At 39.9% G+C, this 25637-nt stretch overlaps 1 protein-coding gene across 8 annotated transcripts in view; it reads right to left on the minus strand.

The window, feature by feature from the left end:
• Positions 1–23638, minus strand: part of LOC127567034 (sodium channel protein type 8 subunit alpha-like) — a 208713-nt gene extending 185075 nt beyond the window's left edge. For 4 of the 8 annotated variants that reach the window (XM_052009671.1, XM_052009666.1, XM_052009675.1 and 1 more), the window contains exons 1-3: positions 23522–23638; positions 20717–20904; positions 18941–19273 (exon numbers count right to left, since the gene is read on the minus strand). In XM_052009671.1, the coding sequence (XP_051865631.1) occupies positions 18941–19216 (276 nt within the window). In that variant the 5' untranslated portion in view covers positions 19217–19273; positions 20717–20904; positions 23522–23638. Of the gene's footprint in view, positions 1–18940; positions 19274–20716; positions 20905–22720; positions 22858–22969; positions 23073–23388; positions 23495–23521 lie in introns of those variants that run through there. The other 4 variants (XM_052009670.1, XM_052009669.1, XM_052009668.1 and 1 more) reach the window with 4 other exon arrangements.
• Positions 23639–25637: the final 1999 nt, after the last annotated feature.

Consider the following 25637-nt stretch of genomic DNA (forward strand, 5'->3'; position numbering starts at 1 on the left):
CTTGGCCATTAATGTAACAAATGCAATCATACGACAAGCTGAAGCAGATAGATGGCCGGAATCCATCATTGGTAACCCAAAAATTGCAGTGATAGGATGAGGTTGTAAATCAATATTCAATACAATTGAGATAATATTAAAAATGTCTTTCCAATATTTTTCCAAAAGATGACAGGACCAAAACATGTGTGTCAGGGAAGCCACCTCTGAATTACATCTGTCACAGATAGGATTTATATGGTGATAAAAATGATCTAACTTATCCTTAGACACGAGTCCTGTGAACCACCTTAAACTGTATCAAAGAGTGTCTAGCACACATTGAAGATGTATTAACTAATTGGAGAATTTTCTTCCATGTCTCTATAGGTAAAAGTATCTGAAGTTCTCTTTCCCATTCTTAATTTTATTAAGTGTCTCTAGACGCATTTTCATAATCAGATCATAAATTATTGCTATCAAGCCCTTCTGATAAGGATTAAAACCTAAAATGTTTTCTGTAATTTCAATTTTGTGTGGTATCGGAAAAGTAGGTAAAATAATTTTAAAAATGTGATCTAGGCAAGTTATATTTATTTGACAACTGTTCAAAAGAAAAAAGACGATTATCAATTAATAGATCACAAAAGCATATTATTCCCTTCATTTTCCATAAAAAGCTAAATCAATTCTGGATGGTCGAAAGAAAAAATTGGATTGGATAGGACTTAATAAAATGAATTTAATCAATCCAAAAAATTTATGAAATTGAAACCATATTCATATTGTATGTTTTGTTGTTGGGTTAATCATTTGTTTACTCAATTTAGTAAGTGCAAAAGGGAGCAAGGCTCCTAAAATAGAAGCTAATGAAAACCCTTGCACGGACTCATGCTCAAGATACACCATCGGGAACATTGAATTACATCTAAGTCTTGTGTCCAGAAAGTTAGATATCTAATATTAAATTGCCCAGTTGTAATATCTAAAGTTAGGCAAAGCCATACTGCCATCCTTTTTTAATTTCTGTAAATATTTCTTAACCTTGGGTTCTTATTCTGCCATATATATGAAAGAATTTTAGAATCAACAGTATCAAAAAAAGATTGAGATGAAGGTTGGAACTGCCTGGAATAAATAGAAAAATTTTGGTTAAACGTTTACTTCTCTTTCTCCCCATCACCTTCTCTCTCTGGAAGTGGAGAACATTCCCAGCCTGACCTGCCAGGCACGTTCTCCTGCTCTGCATTTCCCAACTCCTCCATCCTCTTGTCTACGTCCTCACTCTCCAACTGCTCTCAATCACTCATTGGCCAGATAACCTTGTTTATGGCTTATCCCCATGGTCAGCCCAGCGGAGACATTCCCCCTCCCTCATCTTCCCTGCAACTTAAACCCATCTCCTTTCCTGTTCTGACAAAGGGTCTCGGACCCAAAACGTTAACCCTTTCTCCTCTCACAGGTGCAGCCTGACCTGCTGAGTGTTTCCACCATTTTGCGTTTTCATTTTAAATGCCCCTAGAACATCACAAAAGGTAAAGATGTGTCTTTCAGAAATAATGACTAGTTCTGAATGATCTAAAAACTTGGATATAAATAATTACAACCCCCTTCTGTAACGAGAAACTAATTTGGATTAAGACCTCAACTGATACAATACAACTAAAACTATCTATACAAGAAACCTTCAGCAACATTTTAAGCAACTAACAGAGAAACACTCTTTCTGGCTGAAGTCTGTCGATGCCCAAGTAGGATTATATTCACTTGTTAGGAATGCAGTTTAATGGTTTATCATACAGATATTGTTGTTCATTCACAAGGTGCGAACATGGCTGGCAACATCATCGTTAACTGCCAATAGGAATGGACAATTAAGAACCACCTGTATTATTGGGTCTAGAGTGATATACAGGCCTGACTGGTCAACAATGGTAGATTTCCTTCTCTGAAAGAGAGCAGTGAATCAGATGGATTTTTAAACTGCAACCCAACAGTTTCATGGATACTTATTCTCAGATTTTAATCCTAAAGTTTTTACTCATATTTAAATTCCCCAGCTGCCATTGAAAGTTTCAAACGCACGTCTCTGGATTAATAGAGAACTGTGGTTGCTCAGCCAGTAACTTAACCAATATACCACCATACCCATGGATTACACAAGTCAATAATGTCAACTTTCCTCCAACATTGATAGAGGAATGAAATAAGGATGAAACATGTCGCAAGGATACCAATTGTTAATGGCAAAATCCGTGAAATTTCCTTTGACCAACAGTAGAATCTATGGTTGAAGCACAATCTTAATCGGAACTGACCCTACTCACATTTTCCCCCAAACAAAAGCTTTGTAAGTGCAGTGTCATGGTACAACATCCCATCACACTGTTAGACCTACGCGCTCTAATCAAACTCTTAATTTCAACTGGGCTGCAGTTGGAAAGCTTGGAATTTCCCCAGAGGAGAAAAACTTGGCTGATTACTCGAGGGGCTACCTACGCCAGTTAGTACAAATGTCGGCAGCCACTGGGTGCCTGTTGATCAGGAATACGATGCAGCCAACACCAGCTGCGTTCTATTACTTGCAATGATCAGAGAGAGGCCAGTACCAGGAAGCTACTTAAAGACAGCCAGAATCGCTTAAATGGGAAAGGGATTCTGGCTACGATAATTCCGCAGATTCTGGGTGGGGGGGGAGGAATTGCTTAGAGCAAATAGGATTCAAGTTTTCCCAATACTCCAGTGAAGCTTTGGTGCAAGTCATGGATGTGCAGGGGAAGGCATGCTTTTCCCCTCACTCCCCCAGGGGCCAAGAAACCCTTCAGGCAACTATCTAGGAGCCGAATGGAGATTACAGTTTGTCAATAATACAAATGCCCCGAGAACATGTTGCACGACAAAACACAAACTGGAGTTGTTGAGGCAAGACCACCAAAGGATATATTACACTGCATCACTCACTGCCTCAATAATCACACACAGCATCTTGAAACACTGCCCAACCATTCCTGCACCACTATAACCAACAGCTCATGATCAGAATCTCATGATAATAATACTCGTTTTCTCTCACAGCGCCAAGTACGCAACCACGATAGTCACATTCTCCAAACTCCTCAATTGCCTGTCTCCAATGTTTACTCCTTATGTACACAACAGCAGGAAATAGAGGCATAGAGTCATACATCAGGAAAACAGGCCCTTCAGCCCAACTCGTCCATGCTGATCAAGGTGCCTACCTGAGCTAGTTCCATTTGTTTGCTTTTGGCCCATATCCCTTTCCTATCCATGTACCTGTCCAAGTGCCTTTTAAACGTAATTGTACCCACCTCTACCACTTCCTCTGGCAGCTTGTTCCATATACCCACCACCCTCTGTGTGAGGAAAAACTTGCCCATTTAAATTTTTTCCCCTCACACCTTCAACCCATGGCCTCTAGTTTTACTCTGGGAAAAATACTGACCATTCAACCTATCAATGCCCCTCATGATTTTATATACCTCTATAAAGGTCACCTATTAGCCTCCTGTGCTCCAGGGGAAAGAAAAGTCCACGATGAGGAAGAGACCACCTGCACATCCTTTCCACCGTCACTGCGAACTTTGCAACATGACAGGACAGCAAATTGATAAAGCTAGAAGCCAAGCAATTGCTGGAAATATTAAATCAGAAACTAACCTGCAGGATGTCTTTAAATAGCACTGGAAAGAGGGCACCTTGTTGCTGTGGTGTGGAGAATAGCAAATCGTCTACTCTAAAAGGACATCAGTGAATCAGGGGAGATCTAAATAACAATTCTTGATCATGTTTAATGGTCACCATATTATTCCAGATTTATTCAATTAAAGGAAATTAAAATTCCCCAGTTAGCATGGCATTAATTTGCATCTTCAGTTCATTGCTCTAGACCTCTGGATTCCTCGCTCACTAATTTAACTACACAGCAACAAGGTTAGCACAATCAATGAAGTCTTGAAGTAGTCTACAACCAAGACATCTGCACTCTCTCTGCTAATAGGGCTAGCAGTGCCATTCATGTCCACCACACAGTGAACATGTGGGCTACTTACCGCCACGATTCATTTTAAGCCGTTATAATCACTAAAGTTGTCATTGATTGACCAAAGTGACAAAGGAAAAATGCAAGAGAATTGCATTTGTACAGAACAAAACTACACTGAACCCTAATGCCAGCACTACCCTGATTAGTTAAATATCTTACTTTCCAATTTTCAGAGGGGTAGACAAATTTAGCTTGCTGGTCGAGAGGAGGCACGCCCCACTCCTCCTTGCCCACAAGTAGTTCCATTCCCAATCTTGTGTGTTACAGGTTTCCAGGGGCAGCAAAAACATTTGACAGTAGTTACAAACCCATCTCATTAAAATGGTGGTGCACAACCTGCATAAAACCCTCCAACAACTGACCCATGTCCAGCAAACGTATTGGTTACCTGCCCACACCCTTACAACATGAACCCTGCCCCCTCTCTTTATTAAGGTAGCAAATGATCAAGTTGAAGGTAGCTTTGGCTTAGATTTGAAGTTTTTGAAGATATTAACTTCTCTCCTAATCCAAACATCTGTTTACAGGGGGTTACAATTACCCACCATTTCCTTCCTCCATCTCATATACAAAACCTTTAGTGCTATTAATCTACCAAAGATCAACTCCCTTTTCACAAATGTTATTGCTCCATATAGACTCGGAATCAAATTTCTCTTCTGGGGTATTTCACGTGTTGGGTCTTTGTTGTGGCGGTGAGAGGAAGGGACAGTGAAAGAATAGTTTCTTTATCATAAGCATTTTTGTACTTTCTCCTCTTGTTCTATTCAGCTTTCTGAGTTTCTACAATGTTCATGTGGATACAACTGGAGTCATCTTCAGAAATACCAAATACTGTTCTAACACCTGCATTCCAGCTTTAAATGACAACTCAATGTACAAATGGGTTGAGCAATTTGCACAAAATACAAATCCAACAAACAATTCCAGTATTGCAAGCTAAAATCTGCTCCAATTCATTACTAAATTAGTGCAGATTAAATCTCAAAATATCTTGTATTCTGCTGCTTGAATGCACCTTTTACCAGTACAGCAAATACATTGGAGTATACTAGCATGTATTTTTGACATATCAATACATATCTGTGCAAATTATGGGTTTATCAATATACTACTGGTAACATATGGCATTTCATTTATACAACTGGATCCTGTTCGTCACAACAGTTAAGCCTCGTGATATTAACAAAGTGGTAAGTTGAATAGATCAAGAGTACTTGGTTCACAAGACAGAAATAGCGACATGCACTAGGATTGCTGTTGTGACCTCTGTTGTATTCCACATACATTGACAATTTGAATGTATGCACACAGCTAACATCAAAGTGTGCTGGTATGGAATTTGGAAACGTGCTCATGAAAGGATTGCATTTATAAAACATTTTTCATGAGCCAAGAATGTCTAAAAGCACTTTATAACCAATGAAATGCAACCACTGTTGTAATGGAGGACAGACAGCACCTAACTCCCATAGAGCAAGCATCCATACTCATCAATATAAACAACAACAACCATGGAATCCATTTTAGTGACAGTGGTTGCAGGGCAAATGTTGGCTAAGATTCCATGGTTAACCCCCTCGTTCTTTAAAATAGTGCCCGTAGGATATTTTATTCACTCACAAGAGCAAAAAAGGTCTTGGTTTAAACCTGTCCAAAAAACAATAGTCAAGTATCAAACTGGATGATTTCTGTGCCAGAGTGAAACTCGAGTACGAGGACCCAAAGGGGGCATGGGAATGGACAGATATGCAGTTCAGTGCAGATAAATATTTGGTACAATTTGGGAACTATGAAACAGACTCAAAATGTCAAATATTGACGATATTTTCAGTGAAGTGGTGAAAACAAAGTCCAAGAGTCCGTCAGATACACAGGTTTGCCGGGGGGGGGGGGGGGGGGGGGGGAAGGAAGGAGGCGGCAGATCTTTAAAAGAGTAGGAAACTAATGGTGGAGAGGGAAAAATATAAAAGAGGTAAAAGGGTTTTTATGTTCTTATTTAGGAACATGGAATAAACACAGAAAGGACATTTCCATTATAGAGTTTTGGGAACACCATTACAGAAATATTAAAGTCAAGGGGAAAAATGCAATGCAGAATCATTTAGAAAGACAACGATGAGGGCAGAATCTTAAAAAGAAACACTAATTAGGGTTGTATTTGCTCAGGAGGTTAGAGAAGGGTACAGGGAGCTTTCCAAAATATTGTGCTGCAAATAATGAAAGATCACTTTTAGAGAATTATGAACAAGAAGAACACAAGACAAAATTATATTTAGAATAAGTGATAGTGTTTGGGCTGGTGGGGAAGCAGTGCAATGTAATGAGAAATAATTTTTCTATCTAATGGGTTACAAATGGTGCAAGGATACAACTGAATTCCCACAAGCAGTCAGTCAATCATAACTTTCAAAACAGCATCAGATGTGTAAAAAATTGTAAAGGCAAATCAAGAGGAAGGGAAATTGAGAAGCCACAAAGCAAATATCTTTCTTCTGTGCTGAGATATGCAATTCTCTGAACTAGATACAACTGAAGCAACCTTGCAACAATGCAAATATTGCCAAAATACCGAGTGTCATTGGTATAAAAAGGTGCAACTTCAATTGTGCTATTGCACATCGAGTTGTGACAGCACTTCATGACTTCAAAGTTCCTGCCTTCCTTTCATTCCTACACCTTTACTAAAATAATTGGTTACCACACTTGCACACGTTCTATCCCACGTATTCAAAGATACCACATCCAAACCTTTTGACCATTTCAGTTTTGGCCTAATTAGAGCTTGCACTAAGCTCAATGGCACACTATTGACATTGTCTTAAACTCTTGGGAATTCTTTTCAAAATTGCAGTTGGATTCGGGATCATTCGCAATTTGGCAAATGCCTTTCTTTCAGCAACTGCAGTCACAGTTTGGTGTTCACGACTTGAAATCATCAATGATGCAACTGCTTTATTGGGAGGGTATTGGATCATGATGTATGTCACACGCCCGTGTGCGTGCTTTCTTCTCCTGAGCCGAGGTGCACTCTTGGCCAAGCTATCCCAGTCCACAATTTCACTTCCTCCCTTCATATGTCATAAACTTCAACAATTTGTGGATGCCAATGCTCCTCAGGGCACCTTTCTTCCCCACCCACCCCCATTTATTTATTTCTGCTCCCATCCCTCCTTTCAATTCTGCTTTATTATGCCTACTCTAATATTCTAAAGAGCTGGTCATTGACTTCAGGAAACAGGGCAGAGCACATTCCCCTGTATCGATGATGCTGAGGTGGGGATGGTTCAAGTTCCTAGGTGTAAACATCACCAACAACGTCCTGGTCGAGCCACACAGACGCCACGACCAAGAAAGCTCACCAGTGCCTCCATTTCCTCAGAAGTCTAAACAAATTCAGCATGTCCCCAATGACTCTCATTGATTTTTTTCTTTTACGGATGCACCACAGAAAACATCCTACCCGGATGCATCACAGCTTGGTACGGTAACTGCTCTGCCCAAGATCGCAAGAAATTGCAGAGTTGTGGACACCGCTCAGTCCATCATGATAACCAGCCTCCCCTCCATGAGAGTCTACACTTCCCGCTGCCTCGGTAAAGCAGCCAGCGTAATCAAAGACCCCTCCCACCCCAGATAGTCTCTCTTCTCCCCCCTCCCATCAGGCAGAAGATACAAAAGCTCGAAAACACACACACCACCAGGCTCAAGGACAGCTTCTATCCTGCAGTTATCAGACTCTTGAATAGACCTCTTCTACATTAAAGATGAACTCACAACCTACCTCGTCATGGCCCTTGCACCTTATTGTCTGCCTGCACTGCACTCTCTGTAACTGTAACACTATATTCTGCATTCTATTATTGTTTCTCCCTCAGTGTAGTTATATTTTGAAACGATCTGCATGGATAGCTTGCAAAACTAAGTTTTTCTACTGTATTTCTGCAAATCACCAACTTTTACCGATGCACCATAGAAAGCATTCTATCTGGATGTATCACGGCTTGGTACAGCAACTGCTCTGCCCGTAAGAAGCTGCAGAGAGTTGTGGACACAGCCCAGCGCATCACGGACACCAGCCTCCCCTCCTCAGACTCTGTCTTTACCTCTCGCTGTCTTGGAGTAGCAGCCAGCATAATCAAAGACCCCACCCACCCGGGACATTCTCTCTTCTCTCCTCTTCCATCGGGTAGAAGATACAGGAGCCTGAGGGCACGTACCACCAGACTTAGGGACAGCTTCTACCCCACTGTGATAAGACTATTGAACCGTTCCCTTATACAATGAGACGGACTATGACCTCACGATCTATCTTGTTGTGACCTCGCACCTTATTGCACTGCACTTTCTCTGTAGCTGTGACACTTTACTCTGTACTGTTATTGTTTTTCCCTGTACTACATCAATGCACTCTGTACTGACTCAATGTAACTGCACTGTGTAATGAATTGACCTGTACGATCGGTTTGTAAGACAAGCTTTTCACTACCTCGGTACAAGTGACAGTTATAAACCAATTCCAGTTCCCCCACTGAACCTCCGCTCTCTGACCCCAAATGATCAGGTCTCAGCTTTGTCCCCTCAACGAATCAAGTTCGCCATGATGCAGAGCTCCTACTCCATGCCCATTTATAGCAAAGGATCTTTCCCTAGTACAGTGGGGCTTCTCTCTAGTCTGAGTTTTCAATCCACCTGGACTATTACTCCTTAGCTTCTCAATTTTTACACTGGGAACTGCCAAACCACCTCAAGCTCTCTGGTTCACTCTAACCAACCCATCCCCTCTGAACTCTGAGCATTCTAGTTCCCTCAAATCCAGTGCAAATATTGTAATTAAATTTGTTGTTTGGCAAATAGACATTTACCATCTTTTGACTGTTTTAGTTTTGGACTAGTGTTTTCACTGAGCTCAATAGACAATTTTCTTAAACTCTTGGGAATGCAAACCCTCTCAATTCCTCCCAACTCTCCAGACCACAAGTGCCAATACTGAATATCAAGCCATGGTCTCCCAGACCAGTGACCAAATCTCCAAGAGATAATTTCAAATTCCCTGCAAATGTTTCACCTCCAACTCTTCCCTTACAAACGCTCCAGTTCTGGGAATAGGCCATCAGCTGTCTGCACCCAGACTCTCATCACTACCTTAATTATACTTTGTCCAGTCCTGTGCTCTGCAAGAACCAATATCTTCTCCCTATTTACTCCATCTCAGGCACATCTATTCTGATGGCAAATTCCACACCCGTGCCTCCGATGCATTTTCTTTTTTCCAAGCAAGGAGTCCCTCCAGTAATTGAAGGGGGAAACCCTTGATTTTGTCCTCCCCACATGCTGCACTACTGTCACACCATTCCCTCCAGGAACACTCAGCCAGCTTCCATTTTCAAAGCTCATCATACTTGTCACTTCCACGGTAACTTCAATGCCAAACATCCTTCCCTTCACTTCGATCGTTCTGAATGGGATCTATCCCTCCACGTTGCCCTAGTCGACACAGATTGCCTTCAACATCCATTGCCTTCCTACGAAAGGGAGGAAGGATACCTGCCCCTCATCCTCTCCTCTTCCCAGAAATACTGCTTCCAGTTAAAGCAACAATGTTCTACTTTTAAATTTAGTACAGTGCATTCACTGTATCACCTCCTCTACGTTGGGTAATCACCTTGCTAACAACAATGCTCAGTCGCAAGCGTGATCAAGTCTTTGGTCACTTCCACTCTGACCAAGGTCTTCACGCTGCTCTAATCTCATCAGTTACAGATTCTGACTTTAACATGGAGCTTAATGATTTCAGTTTATAACTACTGCTCCCAGACAACAGGTTCATGAATCTGCTATTAGTATTTACACTCAACTCTTTTCTTGCTTCTGCAATCATCACCTTCTTTTGCCTTGAATAGTCATCGTGTCACTAAAATCACTCCTGTATCCCTATATCACATACTATTTTGTACTTTCCTGCAGGGGCAAGGGGAGGAAATAAAGGATCGAGAAGAGCGGGTGCAAACGTCTTCTGCACAGCCTTGTACTTGTTTAAAACTGGTTTCATCTGTTGTTACATTTGTTCTTGTGAATGTTGACTTTTTTCTCACCTCCCCATAGAGATCGGTTAGCCCACTGACTATTTCCAACATTTTGTTTCAGATCTGCCTCGCCTGACTTCAAGTTCCATTTCTGCCACAGATTTTCCATCCCAGACTATCACCTCATTAACAAGGAAATAACTTCTCCATTTTCTGATCTATAAACTGACAAGCTCCATGCTCCCACTTCACTTCCAACAATTGACCATTTGATTTCTACCCTCCATTCTACTTAGCAACATGAAACTACCAACAACTATTTAAATGGAATATATTTACTATTCTTTGCTGTTTCCTTTTTTTAAAAATAAACTGATCTTGTCCATTTTCCTTCCACTTAACCTAGCTCACTCCTCCACTAAAATTTGTCCTATTTAAATATCGTTTTAAGCCAACGGGAATTAACATGCAACTACCCAAATTTACTTCCTGCAGGACCTGCAAGAAAGAATTGCCACAGGATTAAGAGATACTTGGAGGAATTTATTTCTGCACACAGTTGCCGTACAAGTAGATTAGAGAAAGGTCAGTGTGCTGTTTAAAAGGGACAAGTAGACAAATTTAAAGCAGGGAAACAAACAGGCGTAGAACAAAACAACTACTTTTGGGTTACCAGAGGTCAGGAAATCTGCCACAATCTTCCTCTATGCAACAAACTTAAGATGCAAGCTTCGAGCCTGCTCAGCATGCAAGATTGCTCAACTTGTACATCATTCCCACTTTCCTGCCGGATCCCCATATCCCCCTAGTCTCTTAACGGCCAAAATCCCTATAGATCCAAGTCTTAAGTACATTGAGCAACCCATAAGACTCCGAGGATGCACCACCTGCAAATACAATCTTTCCCTCATCTCAAATCCTAAAATGGCTGATCCCTTATTTTGAAACTATGTTCTAATTCTGGACCTTTCGGTCTAAGAAAACAACATCTCAGCCAAGCCCAAGAATTTGATGTGCTTCAACACAATCTCTCATTCTACCAAATTCCAGACAATACAACCTCATTCTCTCCATATAGGACACCCCTTTCATCCCCTCTAAAAGGTGAAGTATATCCTTCCTTAAGGAGACCAAAACTGTGCACAATACCCCAAGCGCGGTCCCAATGCCCTGCAGCAAGACTTCATTGCTTTTAACATTGCAACTCCTTGCCATTTTCCTTTCAATAACATTCAGGTACAGCAAAGTAAGTTTGCTTTTTTTGCGTACAAGGGCAACTCCTTCCTCCACCCCTCCCCCCACCCGAAACGCTAATTTTTCTAAGTTCAGCACCTTAAGAACTGCTTCCTCATTCTTTTTACCAATGCAAACAATTTCACATTTCCAAACATCATAACCCATCTGACGTCTTGCTTATTCACTTGTGCATTTCCCTTTTAACATCCTGCTCATAACTTACTTTCCCACCTTCCTTTACATTATGAATTTGGATGCTTTACACTTAGTTTATTCATCTACATCACTGACATTGCCAAGGTTTAAACAGTGATCCTTGCAGTTTGCAATCCAGAAAATGATCCATTTATTCCTACTTTTCCATTAACCAATCTTCAATCCAGGTTATTATAATAAACCATATCTTTCAACACCTTATACCTGCTGAAAATTCAAATACACTGTATCCACTGGTTTTCCCCCTACCTGTACTGTTAAACACATCCTCAAACAATTCTAGCAACTTGTCAAAATATTTTACTTGCACAAAATCAATTGATTCTGAAAAAAATAAAATCACCGTCTGTACACTCCTTGACATCGCCTTCACATGGAGAGTGAGAATGCATACGCAAGAGCATCAGACTAGGAAGAAACAGGAAGGCTGTGTGGATGAGAGAACTGAACAAGGAAGGAGGAGAATAGAGTCAAGGAGCAAAAAAAAATGTAAGGGGGCAATACAAAGGACAGCAGAGGAATTATGCCCGTTACTATGAAAACCTTAAAGAAATCAGCTGTATGGCAAATGGCTCATCTTCTGAATGAGCAACTTGTTCAAAAGGGACAGTTTCTAACCGTTACTGCACAACTGACTCTGCATTTCCTCCACACACACATACTTGTGTTAGTATAGTAAAACAATTGTTCACAACAGATTATTACTGTTCATGTTGCAAAAAAAAAGTGGGAGTGTTCAGTGTGCTCTTGCTGTTAATAATTTAATGCTTGCTAAAACATTGGGGCTCTCTCTTCAATATTTCAGGACTATTTTCTATCTAAACCCACTGGATAGATTTGGTCAAACTCACACCAAAAAGAGCTCTCAAAATATTAAGTACTAGTAAATACTCATTGCTATTGTACTTTGCTGGAACATCTAATTAAATGCAGTTACAAATGAAAAACATTCATAAGAACAAACAGGATTACTTCACTGAAGGGTACGTGCCTTTGCATTTATATTTCCAAAAAAACTAGTCAGTTCAGATTATAATCAAAATGCATGAAAACTGACACGATTCTTTGATTCTGCAATTTTGTATTTCACGAAGTGTTTTATTAAACAAACAAGCTGCGTCATCAAGGGACAAATTTAAATGGCCAAATTACCATGAGGATGAAGGCCAAACATCTCCTGCAAAAAGACTGAAGATTAATCTAAACACAAGATGAAGCAGCAAAGGATATCATACCTGCAAGTACACGGGTCATTTTTTTTTTGCATCTTCCCTGTGTCAATGCAAAGGCTGCTTTGGATCTCACTGGTAAAGGAATTCTAACAGGCCATCACAAAGCACACAATCCAGAACCAATGACCTTATACAGACAGAGCTAAAACCACCAAAGAGCTCAGTTAAAATATACTTCCAGCCCAATTGCACTGAAGATCAGCAAGATCCAAAGAAGAACACAAGGATCAGTGACCATTCCTTCCACTGACTCAGATCAACATGACATCACATCACAGTGAGATTTTCAAGAGCTTCACGCATCGGGAGTTACTCTGAAATTCTACGTCTTTTGTAGGTTCACATAGCAACCACTCTACAAACAGCAAGATCTCACACAGTGATGGAATGAGTTGCTGATTTTTGTTGCGTTGGTTGAGAGAAAAATGCTGGACAAAGTTATTACAACCCGTAGCTGCCTGCTTTCATTGTGTACCACCATCAACAGCCAAATACAAATTTTACTCTCACTGGATTTCCGGCCAGTAGATTCCAGGAATAAAGAATATTACAGAAAATATTTCAAGAGGCCTCAAACTGTGAATGACTTCGTATGGTTTAAGCAGGTGCTGGCCTTTATTTGTATACATTCACAACCCAACTATCTTCCCCACTGTAGTCTATCCATACACAAAGGTATTTAAAAAAAAATGCAACCACCTCTAAGGTGATCAATCTCATCTAGAAACCCAAGCCATGAGGCAGATATGATTTTTTTTTGGGTCATTGCTTCAGTTTATGGACATGGAAGTGACAAATTTGAGCCTGATAGCTCCCATCAGCTTAGAATTCTAATTATTTGGCATAATAGCAATACATCCTGCATCACAATAAAGAGACAAATGTGACGTCCTGTAAATCTCTCCCACTGGCATAATGAGCTCATGTGGAAATGGTTAAGCCACAAGGCCCAGGAAGGTCCCTCATTCATTCTCCACTATTTGACGAGTTTGCCGAATTCAATCAGGCAGCATTTGGGCTGCTACAAATGACTTTACTGCCTCAGGGATTGGGAAGAAAAATAAATAACACTGCTAGAAATGTGCTTTATGAACACTGATTTGTCCCCCAAATAGTCAATTGTCCTACCAACAGACAAGGAACAAGACAGTTAGACACCTAGAAGTACTGCCATCGGGTGACCAGATTTATCATGCAAATGAATAGCCCTGCAAAAATAAAAACGTAATTTTTTTTCTTTTCAGTGCTTTTCCCTAGAGACATGGCAGACTACAATTTCTCAATCAAAACCAGGCCTACCCCAGTAATTTCCTCAAAAGTGCAGATAGCAGCAGAGAGTTGGACATACTGCAACCTCAAGGAGTTGTGGACCGAGATGGAATCAAGCACCGACTTGAACTTAGTTAAGATTAGGAGTTTTATGAAGTACCCATCAAAACTACACCTGTTGTTTTGTTTTACTGTGTCCCGGAGTGGAAATTAAGGTAGGCAAAAATAAAATTCTGCAGATGCTGCAAATCCAAATAAAAACAGACGATGCTGCAAAAACTCAGCAAGAAAGGCAACATCAATGAAGAGGGCAAAATGTTTCAGGTCAAAGACTAGAGTTCTCATTTGAACTGTTCTGATGAAAGGTCTTTGACCCAAAATGTCAGTTCTCATCGTTTCTCTCTCCACAGATGCCGCCTGACCTGCTGAGTGTTTCCAGTACTCTTGGAAATTAAAATCGATCTGGAGGAAAAAAAACTGAAAAATCTTGTGGATGGTGCAGATGAGATGTATTCAAAGAAAAGACAGAAGGATAATGTCAGGAAGGCATGCAGTACCCACACAGAGAAATGGCTAGCCTCAAAACAACTGTAACCAAGCAGCCTCGGAGAGGAAATAAGCAGCTTTAAGGAGGCAAGCAAACATGACAGCAGTTTAGGAAGGGGTGCAGCAGAACCAATAAGAATGAAAGGAAAGATTGCCTTGAGAATGGAACCAATGGCCCGGATAACTTAAAGTGTAGTCAGGGTAGCACAAGAGGGTAACAAGACAAGTGGGAAAGGAGGAGGGACACAAGCAGCTGCAGAGAGTAGTGGACTCAGCCCAAAACATCACGGGCGCATCCCTCCCCACCATCAGTAGTATCTACAGGAGGCGCTGCCTCAAGGCGGCAACGTCCAAAGATCCCAACGATCTGGGCTGTGCCATCTTCTCACAGCTACCGTCGGGCAGGAGGTACCGAAGCCTGAAGTCCCACACCACCAGGTTCAGGAACCAACCTGCACAAGCCTAATCACTACCTCAGTACAGCAACACTATGACCACTTTGAACTACAGTGGTACTTTTTGTTCTCTCTTGTAAAAATTGTGTTTATGTTTTTCTTGTGAATGTTCTGTATCTGATGCTATGTGCCTGTGATGCTGCTGCAAGTAAGTTTTTCATTGCACCCGTGCATACGACAATAAACTCGAATTTGAAGGGACATAACTAACAGCAATGGCTGAACACATTTTATTCCTGGCCTGATTGTTTTACTCTTTTAACACATCTGCAATTTAAATTTGACTCAGTGCCTGATTAAACAGAGTTAAAAAAAAATTACAACCGTACCATTGTATGGGTTTAAGTTTTCACATCCCATATATAGTTCAAACCAAGAAAACCCAGGAATGCAAAAGAACCATCCAACATGTATAAAACTTACCTGGCCACAATACAAATATATACCCTTTCAATATAAACCACCTTTCTTCTTTGGCAAACAAGTTCATGGGTAATGCCTTATCCTCCATTGCATAGATTGATTAACCAAACAAATCCTATTCACAAGCCTCAGTAGAAGCATTTCTATCCAAAATTATGGGGGCATTTACTAAGCGTTTCCCCTGGCCAGCAGACACAGTAGAATTATGGATAGCATGCCATAACAATTCGTCAGTTCCCACCACCAGTGTCTACTTAGTAACTCTATCGATAAGGTTTGCAGATGACATTTGGAGATATCTGCAAGTCAACTAGTTCCTCCATCTCTCTGTTCTAAAATATCTGTTTGAAGACAGTCTACGAAAAGGATGCATTCTGTGCTCATCAAGTACGAGATGTTTGGAGAATGGAATACTTTCTCATTTAAGATACTCAGCAATATCAAGTGCCAGGTCACACATTTCATCATCAAGTATGTAATGAACCACCTTCTGCATTGTTGGAACTATATACATAGGTACCACCTGCAGAAGAGCACCTATTGCACCAATGTGACATTTTCCAATTTCTACAGCAGCTAACTCTGGCAACCTTGTGCTGTGGGCTCGTACTCATTAAAAACTGGACTGAGACTTTTTGAGGGCAATTCTACTTATACTTTTACGTTTACTTCAACATAACGCAAGCTCACACAATGCACATTATACATAGCTAGGGGCTCACCCAGTTGGGGACAGCACTCCAGAATGCAAGTAGTTCTGGGGAAAACCAAAGAGACAGAGCTTTTCACCATGTTGATGAAGTCAGTCAACTTTTTTTAAAATTATACAAAAGGTCTCTTTTCTATGAACAGTAGCATTCAGGAAAAGACCACCACTCAGTAGCAGCTCTCGAGCTCACATGATAGCTTACTTAATTTGTGTTCTGCATCATGGATAAATAGAAATACAAGTAGAAAAATATGCTATCAGTAGCTGTGGCCATTTGTTCTTTGGATCTCTAGATCTGAAGCTTAGGATTGGTGCAAACACCCTAAAATGTACAAACTTCCAAAAGCCAAGTTCAGCACCAACCAAGCACTACTTACTGATTTACCTCTACTTTGTCAGGCTTGGTGGTGCTCTAGACCACTGACCTTGTCCTTTCACTCACTGAACAGAAAACTGACCAGGTGCAGATGGTATCACCCATACAGTATATGTAACCGATCTTTTATGTGCCATTCTTCCTGCAGTGATATGCAGTATATCTATCACTGCAGGAAGAATGGCACACAAAAGATCGGCTGCATCAGACTTGAGGAAAATAAGGATGGACTGCATAACACTAGTGAGTGCATAGATCTCTCTACAATATTTGCAAGGATCTGTCACTTCAGATGAATGTGATTCGTTAAAGAAGATGGGGGAAATATATCTATTTCTTATTGGCATAATTTTGATAGTGCCTCATTTATGAATCAAATAACACGGGAGCACTGGTTTGCTGCAGCACGTTTCCCACACCATTCCACAGTGAAAGTTACAAGCACAAACATTACTGAACAAATATCAACACCCAAACTACAAAGATATAACATCTCAAAAATGCCCATTTCCCCCCCTCCCCACATCTCATCAGCTAATAAAATAATCCTCTCTATACATCCATTTTGTGCCTCACAACCAAGGCTAATTTACGGACACAGACTTGCATACTAAACCTGTGGTTGCTGGGAACAAATTGGAAGAATTCCCAAGTTGTGGACTATTTTATGCTCTGCGTCCTTGCCTTGCCCACACAGAACTGGGTAGCGACTGCCCAAATCCATTTCAAACTGCACCTTTGCAGTTCGAAGACTTGCCCTCCATCTGCATGGATTGGATTTGAACCCAGGTCCAAGGACAAAAGTGCTACAGAATCTCATTACTGATCATTTGGAGGGGGGGGGGGGGGTGGAGGTGAAGAAAGGGCTTGGCAAACAAGTCTTTGTTCAAATCAATCTTGACTCTTGTTAAAATAGGATTCAAACTTTCACTTACCAACTATAAATTTTACTCCTTCCAAGCTTAAGTTCTATTTGCCCCTGCAGTGCCAGTGGTCTTAAAGCCAATTCTACTCCACTCAAAAACAAAGTGAACAAAAACTTCACAAATACATACGTAACTCCTCCTTTACACAGAATAACTCTGGACCCTCACAACCCTGCTCTTGTACTTGGATTTCCCCTCAGTCCCAACCAGAGATGATGAATAAACAGCCTAAGAGGACCACAAAGTGTTCAGTTGTCACTCCCAATTGTTAAATTAAGCCATCTCTACGAAAAACAAGTCAAATTAATGATACATATTGGTAGAAAATATTATAAGAAAACTAAAAAGGTACAAGGTCACAAACAGCTCATGAACTTGAAGTTATATAAAGAGATAACCTTTCAGAAATGAATTCTCCGTCTGTCAACTTAAGTCTTTCCAAATCCCATCAATTCCACAACATGGACGTTACGGTTGTCTAGTCATGAAAAATGAAATTGTGGGGTTTCTTTTCAGAACAGAGAATTGCCAATTCTATTGGTATCAAGCCAGTGCTTGCTCCGAATATTTCCACGTAGATCATCTGAGAAGGAAAAACTGGGGCACAAGAGAAAATAACCTGTAATCGTTCTCCTTTCTCACATCATGTCATATAGTGTCAGGGTTAATTCAAACATAGTTTTTATATATTTTTATGGATATATCCCTTAGAACTGCAATGTACAGGTATATACAGCCAATTCATTTCCATCCTGTACTGCACATTAAATACTATTTCTGGGATAAGCTATGATTTTAGATATAAAATATTTTATTCCTACCAGCAAACAAAATCGTACAGTGGGAAATAGCAAAAGAAAACCTGGTACTCTTAACCAGAAAGAACCACCTGTTCTCGTCGTTGCATCTATGCATTGGTAAGTGAATGTGCTGGAACATTCATGACTTGACGTAGTGGTTCATCTGTGTGTTCAAGGCTCGTCCATATTTCGATCACTAAACTATTTACAATGACCTCCCATCTTAACCCATTCTGGGAGAATTACATGACTGCCTATATAAATCAGATAAAAACTCAGTCTGAAGAACAGAAAAACCAAATGTTCTGAAAGTTATGTGAATTTGTAATCATTACCCAATTAACAACTTAAAATAAAACAAGTATGTGATCATTGCAAGGCAGATATGATAACATTGGGGCAACTGTACAAAGCTTGTTCAAATGAAAATTAATTTATGGGTCCCAATATGAAAAGGGAAATATGTTCAAATTTTCCAAAGTGATCAAAAGATTAATATAGAATTAAAAATCTGTGACCTATCCTCTTCACCCACCCAGCCCAAGATAATTATTATAAAGACAATTAGCTTTTGCAAATAGCAAACATCAAACTAATCTTGCAATCACAGGTCCACTACTTCAACCTCATCTTACGGCTTTCCCCTGCAAAAACAGCTAATAACTGGTTGTCCAAGGCACTCACTTTCTGATTTATATAAAAAGGGTCCAAGTCCTCCAATGGTTCAGCAATGCATTTAGAAGGGGGGTCACCATAAATAAATGGCAAACTTCTGCCCGCTTCAAGGTCGCTGTTTGGTTTAAGCTTATTTTGTTCATCATCATCTCGGTGGCTGCTATCTTGCTTGGCAGGTTTTTTGTTCTTCTCTTCAGCAATCCGCTGCTCAATGATAGCCAAAGACTCACGGGTGAAAAGACGGAAACTGTCAGGGCCTGGCGGTGCAAGCATATGCGCTGCCATATTTTCATCCTGCAACAATGTCTTCAATTAGGTAGCCTCCAGATCGGACAGTTCTGTCTGAATAAAAATACGACAAACTTTAAAAATAAATTGTAAAGTAAAATAGCGATGAAAGATTGACCAAACTCATCAATAAAAATTTTCATCCAAAAGGATCTTGCCTTTTATAAAGTACCTGAGCACGTTGAGAAATAGCCTGAAGCACTCTCATACAAGTAATCGTTTTGAAATGCAGCAAAATCTCAGTAAATTGCTAGATGTTTATAATATTCTAAAAAGTTTTGATGTTGGACTTATTTAAAAAAACATAGTAAAAAAAGAAACTGCATAACAAACTGCCACAGTCAGTGTTCCAAGGTGACAGCAAGACAGTGGTCAGGCATGCAAAATGTTCCAATTATGCCCATTTGTAAAATTATAATGTAGAACATGGACTAAAATACTGCAAAATCATTTAATTCATTACTTGAAGAAACTTAAAAGTCCATTTGACACAAAGCTGCAGAGTAAAATGTTGTAAACTCTACAGATTTGCTCTTAAACATTTAAGCTCTTTACAAGTATTTGACAGTAGTTAGTTTTAAAATAAAATTCAACCATAAATTTACATTCTGAAGTCCCACTTCAAAAGAACAACCTTGAGCAGGTTACATAATCTGAGTTTTTGTTCAGGTCTGTACCCAGAAGAATGAAATGTTATGTAAATAATAATGTTTCTTTTTTAAAAATAGAAAGTGTTTAACCTCAAGATCCTATTTAGAGGATAGGCATGCTTTCCAACTCTTGCATGCAAAGATAACTGTCCTTTTCTGTTACATTATGACACCTCTAAGTTCTCATTACAGCCAGTTACATTGAAATAGCACAAACTTCTGCCATTAATTTCTTGTATAAATATTTCAATTTTATTGCAGGTTCAAACACACAATGTATTCAAGAACAAATCTCTATTTTGGTCCACACTGTCAGTTTCAATCCAGCAAACCATCACAACAGTTGTGAGTGTTATTGAGCCAAAGCATTCTTTACATGCTCAACTGATTCGACAATTTTTCCTGTCTAATCTTAAGAGACTAATTTAAAAAGTTATGCAGGTGATCATACTATCTTCTTTCTGAACAGAAAATGGGAAAATAATGGTACTCTATTTGTTAAATTCATATCCTCCGACCAAAGGCCAAGGTAAGTAACTCACTCAACGTAAGCACTTAGGGCTATAACATCTGAGCCCGTTTACTTCGAGAATTACAGCAAAGCTCTCATGCCCTCCTAGTGAATGACATTTACACCTGTGTCAAGCCAATAAATTAAAACGTACACTGCATAAACAAGCACCGGATTCATAATTATAACAAACGTCTAACCTGCCTATTCTTATTGATATAACCCGATATACACACTTTCAATCGGCCTTATTAATTTCAGTTCCAATAACTGGGCAAATTTAGGCAATAAAATCAGTCAGAATACAGCACTTTATAAAAAAAAACATGAACCTACCTTCAGATTTGTGTTTTATTTCATGGTAAGACACTGGACATTCCTTTGCAAATCCTTTTCAGGTCAATAAACCATCGATTGGGGGGGGGAGGGGGAGGTTATTTCTTTATTCCAATGACAATTTCAGCCACGTCAGCAGGAATGAATCAATAATGAATGGGAATCACGTGTCCAGAAGAGGCCGCAAGCTGAAATTTAAAATGCACTTTTTAAAATCGCTCACATTATAAAATATTAACGTTAAAAACGCAGCGGGGGAGAAAACCTAGTAAACCAACGGCAAGTGTTAAAAATATAGCATTGCTGATTTGCTGTTTAATAAAACAAGGGCGATAGGCCGAAAAGATGCAAGATACCTCATTTGATCTCAATTCAAAATAACCACACAGAACGCCTGGTACAGCACACGTATTTAACAGATCGCATTTGCGCTGTTGTTCTCTGCTGTAATTAGCAGCGTCGGTCCTTAAGCCATTTTTCGATCGGTTGCATGGCTGCGCAGACCAAGTTGTTTAATTTAAACAGCAGAATGTGGTTACCGCCTTGCAGTTGTGTACTTGGTACAATTAGATGGATTTTAAGCAGTATGGAAAATCCACCATACATAGAGAGCAAGGCCACACCCAAACAGAATCCTGCAAGCAAATCACTTATACAGGTGAACCCAATTAGGGCGTTTGCCTTAACGCTTTAGAAAGGGTAGGTTAGCGAAGATTCACAAAACTTAGCGAGCATTCTCTATTTTACTCATCAAATCGCTCCGAATGTCCCTCTGGCAATGAAATGTTGCGTTCCCTTTAAACCCTTATAACTACAAAAAAAAATCAGGCGGATTTAAAACATAAAAACTGCTTGTAACATGGCTGTGTGGAAAGCGCTTGGTTTGAAGCTGAGTACACGTGAATTGGGCACCAGTGATGTATCTGATGATTTTATATTGTTTAAAAAGGGGAAAAGTAGATATATCAAGGAGAGGAAATATTTTATTTGAAACATCAAATGTTCTAACGCACCTGCCACCAAAATACTGGGCTCAAATGAGATGGGAAAGCCAAAAAAGGTACCTGGCGCTGTTCTTTCAGCACCGCAAGCAGGTCCATGTACCCAAGAGAGATGAAGGGCCAAAGATTATTAAATACCGTTTAAAGAAAGCGCTTGATATAATCACGTTTAGATGCAATTTTAGGGAAATGTCACACGATCAACAAATACACTGGTTCACCTGCCTGTATTTTAAATCGCGGGCCAGGCAAACGCAACGGATTGAAAACGCAGCTGTCGGGGTTTTGGGGAGGAGGGGGCGGTAAATATCTAGGCCTCCCAAGCCCCATTTCTAAACTATTAGACAAGAATGCAAGACTTCATCATACTTCTCAAAATAACCCAGGAAGCATCTTCTCCAAAGAAACCAAAGGATAGGATACCTTTGACAATACGTTTAAACAAAACCCCTCTTAACATCTTGGATGCATTACATTTTCATATTACAGACTACAAGGTAGGCCGACCAAACACTTCGTGTGACGTTTTACCGATTATCTGCAGCTAGCAGCAAAAAGCTAAGATTTGTTCGGGTTATTTAAACAATATTAGATTCAAGTCACTAATGCATTCATTAAAAAACAACATTCCAAGATCTGAAACCCATCCATTATATCACACCGCCTTATACACGTTCTCTGCAACACACCTACCCAAAAATATGAACACTTAATCCTTGCAACTGGTTCGGTCAGAACATCCACACCATTTAATTTTTTTTTAGAAAAAAGAATAACAAACCGCAGATCTTGAAGCCCTCGTTTGTGCACATCGTTTCTAGATTAACAGAAACCTCGCTTCAAACAGTAATCGTCGGTGTATACGGGAGTGCAATGTGTGTAAATAATTAATATTAAAATATATAGGGTTAGGTTCACTGGATTCCAAGAAAAAAAAACACTGCAGTACTCGGGCATCCGGTACCTACACGCCATTCCTTAAAGAAGTCCTAGTCTGACTCACCTCTCTCAAATCAGAGAATAACGCGTGCCATATAATAAAAAAAACAACTCTTGCAGGCGATACAAACATTAGATTCATCGGACTAATCCACAGCACCACACCCGCAATAACAATTTTCATTTAATCAACAAACAGCCGGGGAGAGAGCTCAGTTCAGGAAAGGGGGTGGAGGGAGGGGGGAAGTGAGAAGAGATCGGCACTGTGTTCACATCGCAAGCCAGGTTTTCAGCCAAATGTAGATCGGAATACCTTCACACAGCTCCATACACCGTCCAATTTGACTTTCGAACTGCAATAACACTTCTTCAACCAAAAACCACATATTTTAAATGCGTCTTAAATAACTTATTTTTTAAAAAGAAGCCAGCCATATACCAATCCAGCCCCCTATCAAGGAACTATATAGGCTTCTCAATAAAATGGTGCAATCCAATGCATTTAAAATTCAGTTTCTCCACACGGAGAGACAAGGTCTTTTAATTCAAATCTGAATTTCCGGGATCCCCAACGTTATTTTGGACTAATATCATAGAGGAGACTCATTTGACATTTAAATATAGAATAACATCGATGCAATTACTAGATCCAATACGAAATACAAGGTAAAGCAAGAGGGAGGGGTGCAGGCTGAGATTTGCAGTTTCGGGGTACCCCAGCAGACAACCTACTCAGAAATGCAGACGATGTTCACAGCTGGAAAATTGCTCTGCGGCAACGGCTTGCTTGGGCTATAGCAGCTGAAAACGCCACTTATTTCATAAAAATGGCCTGCCGCTGTAGAAAAAGAAGGGATTCACTTACATTTTGTGCATTAACACAAATCCCGAAAGGCGTTGCTGTACTGCAGATGTTGAAAGGATGCAGGAGAAACTGCGGTTGTCGCCATATTGGAGCGCTTCCTTCCCTTACCAGTGTGTGCCGTTACCTTGCATAATTGATGACTCTCAGCAGAATGTTAGGGATCATGTCCAAAGAGTCCTTTTTTTTCTGAAGCGCCTGGGTTAGAATTCAGGTCTAAAACTGGAGCTTGCAGAGCAGCCCTGACTTAATTTTCCTCCTTTGCATGCTTACTTTAGTAAATACAAGCACCCCTCCAAAAATGATTTGGTTTGGAACAAACACTTTTTAGGACCCTGAAGATTAGAAACTTTTCTAGCATTGGTGAGGTTCTCTACAATAAATGTGAAAAATGTGTGTATTTATTTTGGAAATGTAGCATAACTTTGATCTGATAAGTTATGCCCATCCCAATAAGTGAAATATTGTCTGGTTTCATTCTATCTGACCACTAATGAATTAAGAAATTGTTTTTCAATACATTTATTTTTCTTCGTATTTGCTTCTTTAATCGTTTTACTGTTTCAAGAGAAAGTGTCGGAAATGTAAAGCTTTTCCATCAGCATTTGGAAACAAAACTATTTTCTGGTTTCCTGTGGCATTGCTGTACAGGTAGCTTTGTTTTATTTGGCCTTTCCCATTAAGGCAAATAAAGTTTAATTACTGTAAATAGCAATATCCTGAGGTTAATTACAGCTGTTGATGAAGGGTTTCAGATCAGCAGATGTTCCACGTCCAGCTCAAAGAAATCAGTGTATGGTCTCGTATCGCTTCTTACGTAACTTGTAACTACAATAAGATGGAAAACTTGGAATTATTGAGCAGTGTTTCAAGAGTTAATCTCTTTTCAGTTGCTGACGGACTTCTTATGCATTACTAATATTTGGCTTTTATGGACTTCAGTATTTTTCCCCTTTTCAACCACTTGTGTCTTCCAACAATTCTATTCTTGTACATAAATTTTATCCACGGATCTCCTTCAATACTTCTCTTTATTGTCTCACTTCTGTCTTTAAGTTTCCATTTTTAGTATACTCTTTGAGAATCAAAATTGTGTACAGTGGAAAAAACTAGTGATGTGTCACTGGAGCAAGAGAATTTCATGTTAACTTCATGTGCACCCAAATTGCCAAAATGATTAAAGTTGGGGAAAAAAGCTGATGCTGAGAAGAGAGATGACAAAAATCCGAAACAGTCAAAATGAGAAGTGATAGTGGTACATCGTGGGTTAGAAGGAGAGGATGTGCAAAGTGAGATCTGGAATATTCTCTCACAACTAGTGCCTAGATTTGTGAGGACTGAGGAGCTAAAGTAGTAATGAAGTTAAAGAACACTGATGTGCAAATGTGCATTAACTGTGCTAAGATATATTTGCAGACTAATTTTTAACTTCATGTACAAGCTATCTGGTTTTGATTATCAAAGATCCGACCAGCCGAGCAGTGAATCATTTCAGGCTTCACCATATACTCTAACGTTTATAAAGTAGGTTAAGTGGTTTAGGTTAGCAGGTCAGCAAATTTTTAACAAAAAAAATACTTTTTTAAAAATATTATCTATTTAATTGTAATTAAATCAGCTTACACTGCAGGATAATACAATAGGAAGATAAGAGGTAGTTTTTCTTAAATATCTTGCTATTCTGGCCAAAAGAAGTATTCTCGAAGCAACAGTAAGTGATATGCAGTTTAAAATGTTTATAAATTAATGCCAATTTTAATGTGTTGCTTTCTGGTGCTTGTGTGGTGATATCTCCTCTTCTGAAGGGCCTGTTCCTGTGCTGTACTGTTCTATCATCTATGAAGGTTTCTGGAGCAGGCATGGTGGTGTAGCGGTTAGCATGACGCTATTACAGTGCCAGTGACCCGGGTTCAATTCCGGCCGCTGTCTGTAAGGAGTTTGTACGTTCTCCCCGTGACTGCGTGGGTTTCCTCCGGGTGCTCCGGTTTCCTCCCACATTCCAAAGACATACGGGTTAGGAAGTTGTGGGCATGCTATGTTGGCGCCGGAAGTGTGGCGAAACTTGTGGGCTGCTCCCAGCACACTCTACGCAAAAGATGCATTTCACTGTGTGTTTCGA

Source organism: Pristis pectinata, chromosome X (assembly GCF_009764475.1).
Source record: "Pristis pectinata isolate sPriPec2 chromosome X, sPriPec2.1.pri, whole genome shotgun sequence".
Lineage (NCBI taxonomy): Eukaryota > Metazoa > Chordata > Chondrichthyes > Rhinopristiformes > Pristidae > Pristis > Pristis pectinata.